Genomic DNA, 13,134 nt, shown 5'->3' with positions numbered 1-13,134 from the left:
TATTTTCTGTATATATTCAAATACCCCCAAGAGACTCCCAGTAACTAAGATATAGAGTAATTCACATCAGAGGTAGAGTTCGCACAAAATAGGCTAACCATGTCACTTTAAGGTGAGATAGGCCTGCAGACGATACCCTCGCTGGCTCCAAAACTCACACTCTCTGCTGCTAGGGGAGCTCTATCTGTGAGTCAAAGGGGGGGGGGGGGGGGATGTGGTGGACCTCTGCAGGGGGACCACGGCTTCCATACAGAGATCAAGGGTCCTTCTCTACAACATGCTGGCAGGGGACAGGTTTTTCTACTCAAGCTTTGACTGCTTTCTAAAGGACACAAAACTGGAGAGTGCAAAATCTGGTGCAACTCTGCATGGAAATCAATCAGCTTGCAGGTTATTTTGTCAAAGCTTAACCACTTTCTTACTGGGCGCTTATAGCTTTAGTGCTGTTGCATTTTGAACAACAACTGCGTGGTCATGCAAAAGTGTACCCAAATTAAAGTTCTATTATTTTTTTTTTTTTTTTTTTTTTTTTTTTTTTTTTAGACAGACAGAGCTTTCTTTTGGTGGTATTTAATCACCACTGGGCTTTTTTTTTTTTCCTTTTTTTGCTAAACAATTTAGAAAAAAAAAAAACCTTTTTCTTAGTTTCTGTTATAAAATTTAGCAAATAAGTAATGTTTCCTCCTTCACTGATGAAGCTGCACCGATTGGCAGCATTGATGGCACTGATGGGGCTGCACTGATCATCGGGAACTGATTATCTGTGTGCGTGTCACCTGTCAGGATTGACGGTTACAGGCTCTCCTCCCTGATTGGACACAGCTGATCATGTGGTAAAGGGTCACTTTGGTTGGCCCTTTATCACGATCACAGAGCACCCTGGATGTAGTTAGAAAATCAAACCCATATCATTTTTTTCCTTAATATACCTGCATTGGAAAAGCTGAAAAACTGAAAGCGCAGCTGGGATTTACGTAAGGATTGCATTTTAATAAATGGTGGTAATTCTATATAATTAATACAAGCCATGCAGATCCAGTTCTCTCTTTTTTGATTTGAAGAGCCACGCATTATCAGTGGATAGATCACCGTACTCAATAAAACAATTCTCATTTTATTGTATTTTGGTACATGCTTTTTGTATTTGGGATAACTGTGTTTTCTAAGGGCTGGTTCACATTAGTGGTGTGCACTACAAGGAACAGCCAGGATGCTGTTCACAGTACACAGAGTTCTGTGTGTTTGGAAACTCTGTGTGTGATTGGCTACAGCCGATCAGCTGACTTCAGCCAAAATCATTGGCTGAAATCAGCTGCCGAACTCATATTGTGTCCAAACGCAGCACTGGTTGGCAGAAGCGTGCACATGCACGCCCCAAACCCACAAGCAAGCCGGCGATGAACCAGTATGTTGTCTGTCCTGCCTGTAATGCTCACCCACAGAAAATCTGCCTTGGGTGGGCAGCAAGCAGGTAAAGCAAAAAGTGTTCAAAGTCTTACAGTTGGCTTTCTTTAGAAAGCAGCCACATCTTGGGTAGAAAAGCCTGACCCCTGCCAACAGCTGCAGAGCAGGACACTTGCTCTCCGTAAGAAAGCAGTGGTCTCTCTGCAGAGCTCAAACATATCCCCTGTGGAATCAAAGCAACAGCTCTCTAATCAGCTTGAAGCCCCAGCTTTGATGCATGCAGGGATATAGGTTCGGCTTCAATAATGTAAATTCATTGCAAAAAAAAAAAACGTAATTGTATTTTATTGGGATTTTATGTGATAGACCAACTCAAAGTGGCACTTAATTGTGAAGTGGAAGGAAAATGATAAATGGTTTTCAACATTTTTTACAAATAAATATGTGAAAAGTGTGGTGTACATTTGTATTCAGCCCCCCTGAGTCAATACTTTGTAGAACCGCCTTTCACTGCAATTACAGCTGCAAGTCTTTTTGGGGATGTCTCTACCAGCTTTATACATCTAGAGAGTGACATTTTTGTCCATTCTTCTTTGCAAAATAGCTCAAGTTCTGTCACACTGGATGGAGAGTGTCTGCGAACATCAATTTTCAAGCCTTGCCACAGATTCTCAATTGGATTTAGGTCTGGACTTTGACTGGGCCATTCTAACATATGAATATGCTTTTATCTAAACCATTCCATTGTAGCTCTGGCTGTATGTTTAGGGTCGTTGTCCTGCTGGAAGGTGAACCTCCACCCCAGTCTCAAGTCTTTTGCAGACTCTAACAGGCTTTATTCTAAGATTGTCCTGTATTTGACTCCATCCATCTTCCCATCAACTCTGACCAGCTTCCCTGTCCCTGCTGAAGAAAAGCATCTCCACAGCATGCTGCTGCCACCACCATGTTTCACGGTTGGATGGAGTGTTCAGGGTGATGTGCAGTGTTCGTTTTCCGCCACACATAGCATTTTGCTTTTAGGCTAAAATGTTCAATTTTGGTCTCATCTGACCAGAGCATCTTCTTCCACATGTTTGCTGTGTCCCCCACATGGCTTCTGCAAACAGCAAACGCAACATCTTATGGCTTTCTTTCAACAATGGCTTTCTTCTTTCCACTCTTCCATAAAGACCAGATTTGTGGAGAGCACGACTAATAGTTGTCCTGTGGACAGATTCTCCCACCTAAGCTGTGGATCTCTGCAGCTCCTCCAGAGTTACCATGGGACTCTTGGCTGCTTCTCTGATGAATGCTCTCCTTGCCCAGCCGGTCAGTTTAGGTGGACGGCCATGTCATGGTAGGTTTGCAGTTGTGCCATACTCTTTCCATTTTTAGATGATGGATTGAACAGTGCTCCGTGAGATGTTCAAAGCTTGGGATATCTTTTTATAACCTAACCCTGCTTTAAGCTTCTCCACAACTTGGATGCGGGACCTGTGGCGGGCGGAAGTGCAGGAGCTGGACAGTGAAGACTGGGAGAACATACGGAACTTCAAGCACTAGTTGCAACTAGGGACAAGTTAATACAATTCAAAATCCTGCACAGAGTATAGTATATGCCCCGACGCCTTCATCGTATATACCCAACCTCATTGGCTGCTTGCTGGAGATGCTCTAGTATCCCTGCTGGCTTCCTACATATATTCTGGGCTTTCCCACAGGTTCAAGAATATTGGAGGGAGGTAACTCAATTGATCCATGGATTGACTACTATACCTTATACCTCTGACAATCAGTGTCTGTGTCCTCGGCCTTGTGGAACTGCTGGGGTTAGCTAAAGCAACCCGCACCTTAAAAAGGTATCCTATTATTTTACGTGAGGAAAGCCATAGTACTAAAATAGAAGTCAGCCAACCCCCCCGTACCTTGTCATTGTGGAAAACATTAATGAATACGATACCCAAAGCAACATATTTATCCCGAGGATGCCCTAAAAAATATGAAAAAGTCTGGCACTTGTAGACAGACGCAAGAGTCCACGCCAGATGATCAGCCTGTTGGAAAATGCCCTTGTTAAATACCCTTAATAACTACCTGGCCCTGTTGAGTGTTGGGGTCCAGGCCTCAGACAAATGAGTGGTGGTGTTAGTCCAGAGGTCGAGTGATCACACTCGATCCTAGCTGTCCTTGTAACGTCCGGCTTAGACAGATAAGAGGTCCTACAGGAATAGAAATCTGCTACCATTATCCTACCATGTGAAAACTGGGTACTAGATATGGTGTTAGTTATTTTTTACTATAATTAGATATGTTTAGGTTTTAAATACGCGGAGAGTTGTACGCTGTTATGCACATGGCTATGTGCACCAATTGGGCGGGGTATGCCCCAATGGCCCTGTTTTGTACCTCCACAGTGAAATTTTTTAATAAAAAGAATTTTCAAAAACAACAACAAAAAAAAAAAAAAAAATGTAAAAAACTTCTTCACAACTTTATCCCTGACCTGTCTGGTGTGTTCCTTGTTCTTCGTGATGCCGTTTGTTCACTAAGGTTCTCTACGAATCTCTGAGGGCTTCACAGAACAGCTGTATTTATACCGAGATTAACCCCTTCCCGCTGAGCCTACACAGATGTGCGTACTCGGCTTTCCGGGGTTATACCGGGATGATGCCCGCAGCTGCAGGCATCATCCCGGTACCGTTGTTTAGAGACGGCGATCGGCTATCCAGATATAACAACCGATGCGGCTAAAAGCCGCTCGGCTGTTATACCGGAGCAGCGGGAGGGGACGTCCCCCCCCTCCCGCCGCTCTTACTGGGCCTCCCGTGCCATCGGGAGGCCCGGTGACCAATCGGGTGCCTCCGGCGGCTGGGGGTGGGCTGGAACGAAGCTGTGGGTGGCTTCGTTCCAGCCTTCTCATTGTAAACGCGGAAGCGACGTCATGACGTCACTTCCTGTTTACTCGGCTGCCAATGGCGCCAGTTTTAAAAATATACACAGTATTCAGAATCGCCGTTTTCGGCGATCTGAATACTTTGAGGTGCAAAGGGAGGGATCGGGTGACTTTTAGACCCCCGATCCCTCCATAAAGAGTACCTGTCACCACCTATTACTGTCACAAGGGATGTTTACATTCCTTGTGACAGCAATAAAAGTGATCAAAAAAAAAATTTTTTAAACACATTTTATAAAAATAAATAAAATACATAAGAAAAAAAAAAAAAAACATTTTTTTAAAGCGCCCCAGTCCCCGCGAGCGCAGCAAAGAAAACCATACGGAAGTCGCGCCCGCATATGTAAACGGTGTTCAAATCACACATGTGAGGTATCGCCGCAATCGTCAGAGCGAGAGCAATAATTCTATCACTAGACCTCCTCTGTAACTCTAACCTGGTAACCGTAAAAAAAATTTAAAGCGTCGCCTATGGAAATTCTTAGGTACTGTAGTTTGTCGCCATTCCACGAGTGCGTGCAATTATAAAGCGTGACATGTTTGGTATCTATTTACTTGGTGTAACATCATCTTTCACATTATACACAAAAATTGGGGTGACTTTACTGTTTGGATTTTTTAAAATTCATGAAAGTGTCCCTTTTCCCAAAAATTTGCGTTTAAAAACACTGCTGCACAAATACCGTGTGATATAAAATATCACAACAATCGCCATTTTATTCTCTAGATTCTCTGCTAAAAAAAATATATAAAGTTTGGGGTTTCTAAGTAATTTTCTAGCAAAAAATACGGATTTACTGAATGAATGCAAAGCTTTTTTTGAGCATGACATCACTGCCCCCACTTCTCCGTTTTGTTAAATTAGAGAACACTTTGCATTCATTGAGGAAAATACAATGCACTCTCTGATTGGCAGTCATGCTGAGTGACCGACCTCCTGTGTTTTTAATGCAGCAAGACAACGTCTCAGCATGGGACCTGGAGGCAAGTGGAGATCACTGGAGTAGCGTCTATTTTAGTGATTTACAGCTTCCAGGGGGATCAGCCAGGTATGATATATACATACAGACTAGTAGCTACATTGGTCCAAGCTGGTCCAATGCAACTGTAACAATTATACCATCCTTGGATTTCATCTTGAAGGGTTCACAGGAAATAAATGGGCTACAGCACAAAGCCCAGCAATGCCCCCAGAGACACTTCTGAACGCTCACAGTACAATGTGAATGGGCCCACAATCAGGTCAGATTACTGATGACAACATCTACTATTTTCTATTGCATTCCCCTCCAGTAGACTCACTCAGAGCGTGGTAGACCGGCTTGTGTATCCCCTGCAGGTGGGTGGAGCACAGCGATGCGATCTTCCCTGGTGGCTGCATCCTGGCATCAATAACATGCCATATCCGGGAGAATGTGGCCCATTGCTAGACACAAGAAAAACAATATGTTAAAATACAGCTACAGAAAGCAAATCAATAAGCGACTTCATATTTCAATCCATGACAATGTGCTAAAATCAGAGAGTTCAGTTTATTCTTAAGTTAAAAAAAAAAAAAATGTATTCACGTGTGTATTCTTAGCTCAAAAAAAAAAGCCCCCGCCAAAATCCTTTTTTTTTCTCTCCTTTCTTTGGCTGCTGTGATCTGATTTCCTGTTACAGAGTGGCTACATTCATTCTTAATGGTCTCAATATGGGATTTGTGGTGTGCATAGAGCAGTGGGCAGCTCCTGATGACGTCGCTGACGAAACGCGTAGGGTGGGGCTTGGAGCGTCATCAAGTCACTTTCAGTTTTCAGTCCTTCGGTGTGTGGAACGCAAGGCGTCCTGGACATAGCATTTACTTCTGTCCTTTGGATGTGAGTTTTTGACTTTTTTTTTTTTACCAGCCGCCACCATTATACGGCGACAGGTTGGCTTCCCTGCGCGAATTGCCGTAACTGTACAGCGGCCGATTTAAAGGCTATAGGGGGCGTGCCGCCGATGCGCGTGGCCGTGATGTCCGCTGGCGATCGCTCCTCAGAGAGCCAGATTTACAGATCCCCAATGTAAACAGACAGATCCCCGTTCTGTCAGGGAAGTAGAGAGAGATCTGCTGTTCCTAGTGATCAGGAACAGCGATCTCTCTCTCTACTCCCAGGCAGTCCACTCCCCCCACAGTTAGAAACACCTCCCTAGGGAACACTTAACCCCTTGATCGCAACCTAGTGCTAACCCCTTCCCTGCCAGTGACATTTATACAGTAATTAGTGGCTATTTTTAGTTCTGATCGCTGTATAAAATGTCTCTGGTCCCAAAAAAAAAGTGTAAAAAGTGTCTGATCTGTCCGCCGCAATATCGCAGTCCTGCTAAAAATCGCTGATCACCGCCATTACTAATAAAAATAAAAAATAAAAATAATAAAAATGCCATAAATCTATCCCCTATTTTGTAGACGCTATAACTTTTGCACAAACCAATCAATATACACTTAATGTGATTTTTTTTTACCAAAAATATGTAGAAGAAAACATATCGGCCTAAACTGATGAAGAAATTTTTCTTTTTTTTGGATATTTATTATAGCAAAAAATAAAATATACTGGGTTTTTTCAAAATTGTCGTTCTTTTTTTGTTTATAGCGCAAAAAATGAATAAAAACTACCAAAAGAAAGCTCTATTTGTGGGGAAAAAAAATTGTAACCAATTTTGAGTACAACGTCGCACGACCGTGCAATTCTCAGTTAAATCAACGCAGTGCCATAATGCAAAAAAAATGGCCTGGTCGGGAAGGGGGTAAATCCTTCCGGGACTGAAGTGGTTAAATAAAATATACCAGTGGATTTACAGTACGAGATGTTTTCCTGTCCTCCCATTCCCATGTGAGCAGGTCCACTGATCATATACAGTAGGGAGGAGGAGAATATACTTGTATATGGCAAAACAAAAGGAATGTCTCACTTCCTGTTTAACTATGGGACAGGAAGTGAAGGAAAATCTCCCCAATGGGACACAGATGGCAAAACAAAATCTGACAGAGGTTATAACCCTTCCTTATGCCTGGTACACATGAATTTTTATATTTTATTTTGATTTATATGAGATTTTTTTTTTTTGCATACTAATCTCATATTGAAAATGAAGAGTTTATTAAAGTTAGGAAAATTTGCGTACGACAGAATAAAAAACCTGACAGGGGTTATAAACCTCCCTTTCTCTATTCAAAATGACAAAAAAAAGTTGTGTCTACAGTTCTACTTCAGTAGAACTGTAATGACACTTTTTTTTGTTTTGCATAGAGTGGAAAAGGATTAGAACACCTGTCAGGTTTTATTGCTGTCTGTGTCCCCCATTAGGGAGATTCACCCTCTCTATTTGTCCTTGCTACCATGTATGCTAAGAATAAAATAAAATCCAACATTTTGGGTTGGCACCAGAACAGGAATAAAGGAGAAATCTTCCAGTGGGGACATTAGTTTTGGTGACACCCAAAGATTCTCTCACTTTGGAGGGATTTCCTCTCACTTCCTGTTTGGCTATGGGACAGGAAGTGAAGGGAAATCTCCCCAATGGGACACAGCCAACAAAAAAAAAAAAAAAAAAAAAAAAAAAAAAGCCCTTCGGGCTTTCACATTAGAGATACAGCAGCGGCTCTTTCTGGGCGCTATTTTTAGCGCTGTGATTCCTGCAAAGCGCCCCAGTGTGAAAGGGGTCTAAACAAATATTGAGTTCTGTTGTGGAAATCTGCTAGCACTGATCACATCCCATAAGACCGTGCAATCAGCATAGAAGTAAATTGCTGTTCACAAGCGCAAACCATCCAACTTGAAGGAGCTGGAGCAGTTTTGCAAGGAGGAATGGGCAAAAATCCCAGTGGTAAGATGTGACAAGCTCATAGAGACTTATCCAAAGCGACCCCCCTACAAAGTATTGATTTTAGGGGGGTGAATAGTTATGCACATTGACTTTTTCTGTTATTTTGTTGTTTGTTTCACAATGAAAAAGAAAAAAAAAACATCTTCAATGTTGTGGACATGTTCTGTAAATTAAATGATGCAAATCCTCAAACAATCCATGTTAATTCCAGGTTGTGAGGCAACAAAACACGAAAAATGCCAAGGGGGGGGGGAATACTTTTGCAAGGCACTGTATAAGTGGAAAATGTGCCGGTAACCAGCCCAGGATCCCAATACAATCACTGAACCCAATGTGCGTGCTTTGATCAAGCTTAATTGCAAGGTCACATGCTCTAAGGTGAGCGCATATACAGAAGGGGGGGGGGGCACTTGAGTGGACACAAGGACACGCTTGCTATTATTATTATTCAGGATTTATATAGCGCCAACAGTTTACGCAGCGCTTTACAATATAAAAGGGAGACAATACAGTTATAATACAATACAATAGGATTAAGAGGGCCCTGCTCAGAAGAGCTTACAATCTGCTATCACCAGTTGCTTTGAATTTGAAATGGACTTTATATATAATCTTATATCAACCAGTCTTCACATGGACTTGTCAACATAGAGCTTTGTGTGTATGGGAACACGTTTGTGTAGACAATTTGAGCACTTCTACATTGGACTTTCTTTTATGACAGACGATGATATTATAGTATTATTTTATATGTTGCACAGAGTCACTTTATTGTTAATTAGTTTTGTCACTAGAGCACTTTATATATTTGGTTTGCTATAGATATATTCCAGAGTGTGTGTATATATATATATATATATATATAAAATATGGAATTACACAGGGAATAATTAATTAGTATAGGTTAGCGCAGCGCGTTCTTTTTACATATATCTTATACTTTTTGCTATAATAAATACCCCCCCCCCAAAAAAACAAAAACAAATTTCTTCCTTAGTTTAGGCCAATATGTATGCTGCTACATATTTTGGTTTAAAATAAATAAAAAATAAATCGCAATAAGCGTATATTGATTGGTTTGCGCAAAAGTTATAGCGTCTACAAAATAGGGGATAGATTTATGGCATTTTTATTATTATTTATTTATTTTTTTTACTATTAATGGATCTATGATTTTTAGCGGGACTGCGACATTGCGGCGGAAAGATCGGACACTGTTTTGGGACCAGTGATATTTATACAGCAATCAGAGCTTTAAATAGTCACTGATTACTGCATGAAGGGTTTAACACTAGGGGGCGATCAAGGGGTTAAATGTGTTCCCTGGGAGGGAGGGATTGCCTGGAGGAGGAGGAGGAGAGAGATCGTCTGTTTCTGATCGCTAGGAACAGCAGATCTCTCTCTACTCCCCTGACAGAACGGGGGATCTGTTTGTTTACGCTGACAGATCCCTGTTCTGCCTGTCGGACATTGAGTCCGCCGGACCCGCTGGTTGGCTCCCCAACTGGCGAATGGGCTTGTGCGCCCACAAGTTGGGGAAGGAGATCACCGCTCCAGGTGGAAATGTGGATATAGAACTCTCCACGGAACTGGAGCACCAGGTGCCGGCTAAGCATTAGCAACATTAAGGGAAAAAGGAAGCTCTGGAGAGCCGCACCCCGGAGTATAGCCTTTATTTGTAAGACGTCCAACAGATACAAGCAACACTAAAAAATGGGACCAACGAGCTGACACGTTTCACACTTAACAGTGCTTAGTCATAGCTCATTCCTGTTAAGTGTGAAACGCGTCAGTTCGTTGGTCCCATTTTTTAGTGTTGCTTGTACCTGTTGGACTTCTTACAAATAAAGGCTATACTCCGGAGTGCGGCTGTCCAGAACTTCCTTTTTGCCTCGCGTTGCGCCCACAAGTTGCCGCGTACGCACCCGATGTACAATGATGGCGATTCGCGCAGGTGAGCCGACCTACCGCAGTACAACTATGGCGGACGGTCCGTAACTAGTTAAATCCTGTATTTCACTAGATAAGCTCAGCTTACTGTTAAAAATAAGTGTGAAAAGCAAAACTCCGGCGGGTGTAACAAGATGTCCGCTTGCCGCCTTCTCCCTCTATCCTTACTGTGGACGAGTGCGGGGTGTAACAAGATGTCCGCTCGCCGCCTTCTCCCTCTATCCTTACTGTGGACGAGTGCGGGGTGTAACAAGATGTCCGCTCGCCGCCTTCTCCCTCTATCCTTACTGTGGACGAGTGCGGGGTGTAACAAGATGTCCGCTCGCCGCCTTCTCCCTCTATCCTTACTGTGGACGAGTGCGGGGTGTAACAAGATGTCCGCTTGCCGCCTTCTCCCTCTATCCTTACTGTGGACGAGTGCGGGGTGTAACAAGATGTCCGCTCGCCGCCTTCTCCCTCTATCCTTACTGTGGACGAGTGCAGGGTGTAGCAAGATGGCGGCGACAGAACGACACTTCCGTTATAAAAAAAAACTGACAGGAGCACCGAATCTGACAAAACACCGGGTGTCAAAAGAACTAGTGTCCCCAATGGAAGATTTCTCCTCTATCCCTGTTCTGGTGACAACCCAAAAATGTGGTATTTTATTTCGCTTTTTTGCATTAATGATAAAGAGTACAAATAGAGAAGGCAAATCTCCCTAATGAGGGCACAGACAGCAATAAAAACTGACAGGGGTTCTAATCCCCTCTCCACTCTATCCAATACGACAATAAAACGCCTGTTGTTCAGTCACACTGTCCGGAGTGGTGGATTGCGGTGTCGGGGCGCACACATCGCGGATATTTCCAGGTCGGCTCGGATCCGCGGAGTCTTTGCAGGCCTCCAGCACACGACTGACCAGGGGTTCTCATAGAACAGAACATTCCCTGTGTTTTCCCACCCATAGATATCCATGGCTGCCACATATCTGTGCGTTTACACACGTACCTGCGACCAGGCCATGGATTTCTATTGGCGGCTGTATGCAGCACCTAGGGAGGGTAATACACCTTAACAATTTTACATACAATATCCTCTGTAGATCTAAAGGAGATTGTACAATCAGATTGTATAGTGTATGGGCAGCCTTAGCCCATTGCTTTGACCTAATTGTGATTGAAATCGCTGGAAAGCCGCCCCTGTGTATGGCTAGTATCGTGCAGCCATGTGAGAACGCTTCTCCAGGGCTCCGATCACTAACAGACATCATTACCTGGGCAGCTCTGCCGTAACTCGCCATCACATGGAGGTCACCATGACACACAGCCAGGACAGGACACTCTATTCACTAGAGGTCCACACACTAGTATTTTATGTCTCCATCTTCGCAGACATATTTGGTGAGTCTATCCCCCTAGACTTTCGTATCATAGGGTCTACGACAAAATGGCTCCCCCTATTCATTCGAATACGCAAAACGCGAGATCTGTCGGGAGTATTTTCTCGCTGGAGAAATTCGTGTATCCAGTAGCGGAAACATTTTTCCTGCGTCTATTGCCTAGCATTGAACGGTGTGTGGTCTATGACAAAATGGCGTTCACCGTTCCATTACAACATCTGATAACGGGACACTTTATCTGAAGATTAGTGATGAGTTTTTTCCTCAAGTCGAACTTGCAGCTTACAAGTTGGTTTTGACTAAAACGTGTTTTGCTACATTGTTCAGGGGGAACATTGTAACCTCATACTAATTCCTAGTGACCACATTGTTGTGACAGTGTGCTGGAGGAACTTTATGTCCGGGGACATGCTGCCGGGGGGAAGGTCTTAGGCGGTGACAGCTGGGCGGAAGTACGTCACTCGCGCGGCGATTTGATTTTCCCGGATTCTGTTGTGTGTGTCTCCTAAAGGGGGAAGTTCCGGTTCCCGGTGTGGTGAAGCGGAGCTGTTCAGGTGTATGGAGCGCTATGTGCTGCTCGTCAGCTGGCAGAGGAGGACGGAGGGAGCCCGGGACCAGCAACAGGCCGTCCCCGCAGGTAGCGCACAGCTCATTACTTTTATAATGGGGACCCATATACTGCAGGTCTCTTCTACTGACAATATCAGCTGTCTGGCAGTCAGGGCTGGTGCGAGGATTTTCAACACTCTAGGCGAAACCTAATTTTGCCGCCCCCCCCTGGCTTCACCCCCTTTGCACTGCCCATGTATACCCCACATTTTTAGTGAAGCGCCCATCAAATGCAGCCCCACGAGCGCCCGTCAAATGCAGCCCTACCAGCGCCCGTCAAATGCAGCCCTACCAGCGCCCATCAAATGCAGCCCTACCAGCGCCCGTCAAATGCAGCCCCACGAGCGCCCGTCAAATGCAGCCCCACGAGCGCCCGTCAAATGCAGCCCCACGAGCGCCCGTCAAATGCAGCCCCACGAGCGCCCGTCAAATGCAGCCCCACGAGCGCCCGTCAAATGCAGCCCCACGAGCGCCCGTCAAATGCAGCCCCACGAGCGCCCGTCAAATGCAGCCCCACGAGCGCCCGTCAAATGCAGCCCCACGAGCGCCCGTCAAATGCAGCCCTACCAGCGCCCGTCAAATGCAGCGCCCGTCAAATGCAGCCTCACCAGCGCCCGTCAAATGCAGCCCCCATCAAATTCAGCGCCACCAGCGCCCGTCAAATGCAGCCTCACCAGCGCCCGTCAAATGAAGCGCCCGTCAAATGCAGCCCCACGAGCGCCCGTCAAATGCAGCCCCACGAGCGCCCGTCAAATGCAGCCCCACGAGCGCCCGTCAAATGCAGCGCCCGTCAAATGCAGCCCTACCAGCGCCCGTCAAATGCAGCTCTACCAGCGCCCGTCAAATGCAGCCCCACCAGCGCCCGTCAAATGCAGCGCCCGTCAAATGCTGCGCCACCAGCGCCCGTCAAATGCAGCCTCACCAGCGCCCGTCAAATGCAGCCCCCATCAAATGCAGCCCTACCAGCGCCCGTCAAATGCAGCCCTACCAGCGCCCGTCA

At 44.9% G+C, this 13,134-nt stretch overlaps 2 protein-coding genes across 2 annotated transcripts in view; one reads left to right on the top strand and one right to left on the bottom strand.

Annotated features, from left to right (window-relative positions):
* The window catches only part of MRPL13 (mitochondrial ribosomal protein L13), a 119,735-nt gene extending 108,184 nt beyond the window's left edge, over positions 1 to 11,551 (bottom strand). Inside the window, exons 1-2 of the mRNA XM_073632904.1 lie at positions 11,400 to 11,551; positions 5,642 to 5,765 (exon numbers count right to left, since the gene is read on the bottom strand). Of these exons, the coding sequence (XP_073489005.1) occupies positions 5,642 to 5,765; positions 11,400 to 11,426 (151 nt within the window). The 5' untranslated portion in view covers positions 11,427 to 11,551. The remainder of the gene's footprint in view (positions 1 to 5,641; positions 5,766 to 11,399) is intronic.
* Positions 11,552 to 11,782: 231 nt separating this feature from the next.
* Positions 11,783 to 13,134, top strand: part of MTBP (MDM2 binding protein) — a 101,727-nt gene continuing 100,375 nt past the window's right edge. Inside the window, 1 exon segment of the mRNA XM_073632205.1 lies at positions 11,783 to 12,162. Coding sequence (XP_073488306.1) covers positions 12,084 to 12,162 — 79 coding nt within the window. The 5' untranslated portion in view covers positions 11,783 to 12,083.

This window comes from Aquarana catesbeiana, linkage group LG05 (genome assembly GCF_042186555.1).
Source record: "Aquarana catesbeiana isolate 2022-GZ linkage group LG05, ASM4218655v1, whole genome shotgun sequence".
Taxonomy (NCBI): domain Eukaryota; kingdom Metazoa; phylum Chordata; class Amphibia; order Anura; family Ranidae; genus Aquarana; species Aquarana catesbeiana.
This window is presented reverse-complemented; position numbering and strand designations above follow the sequence as displayed.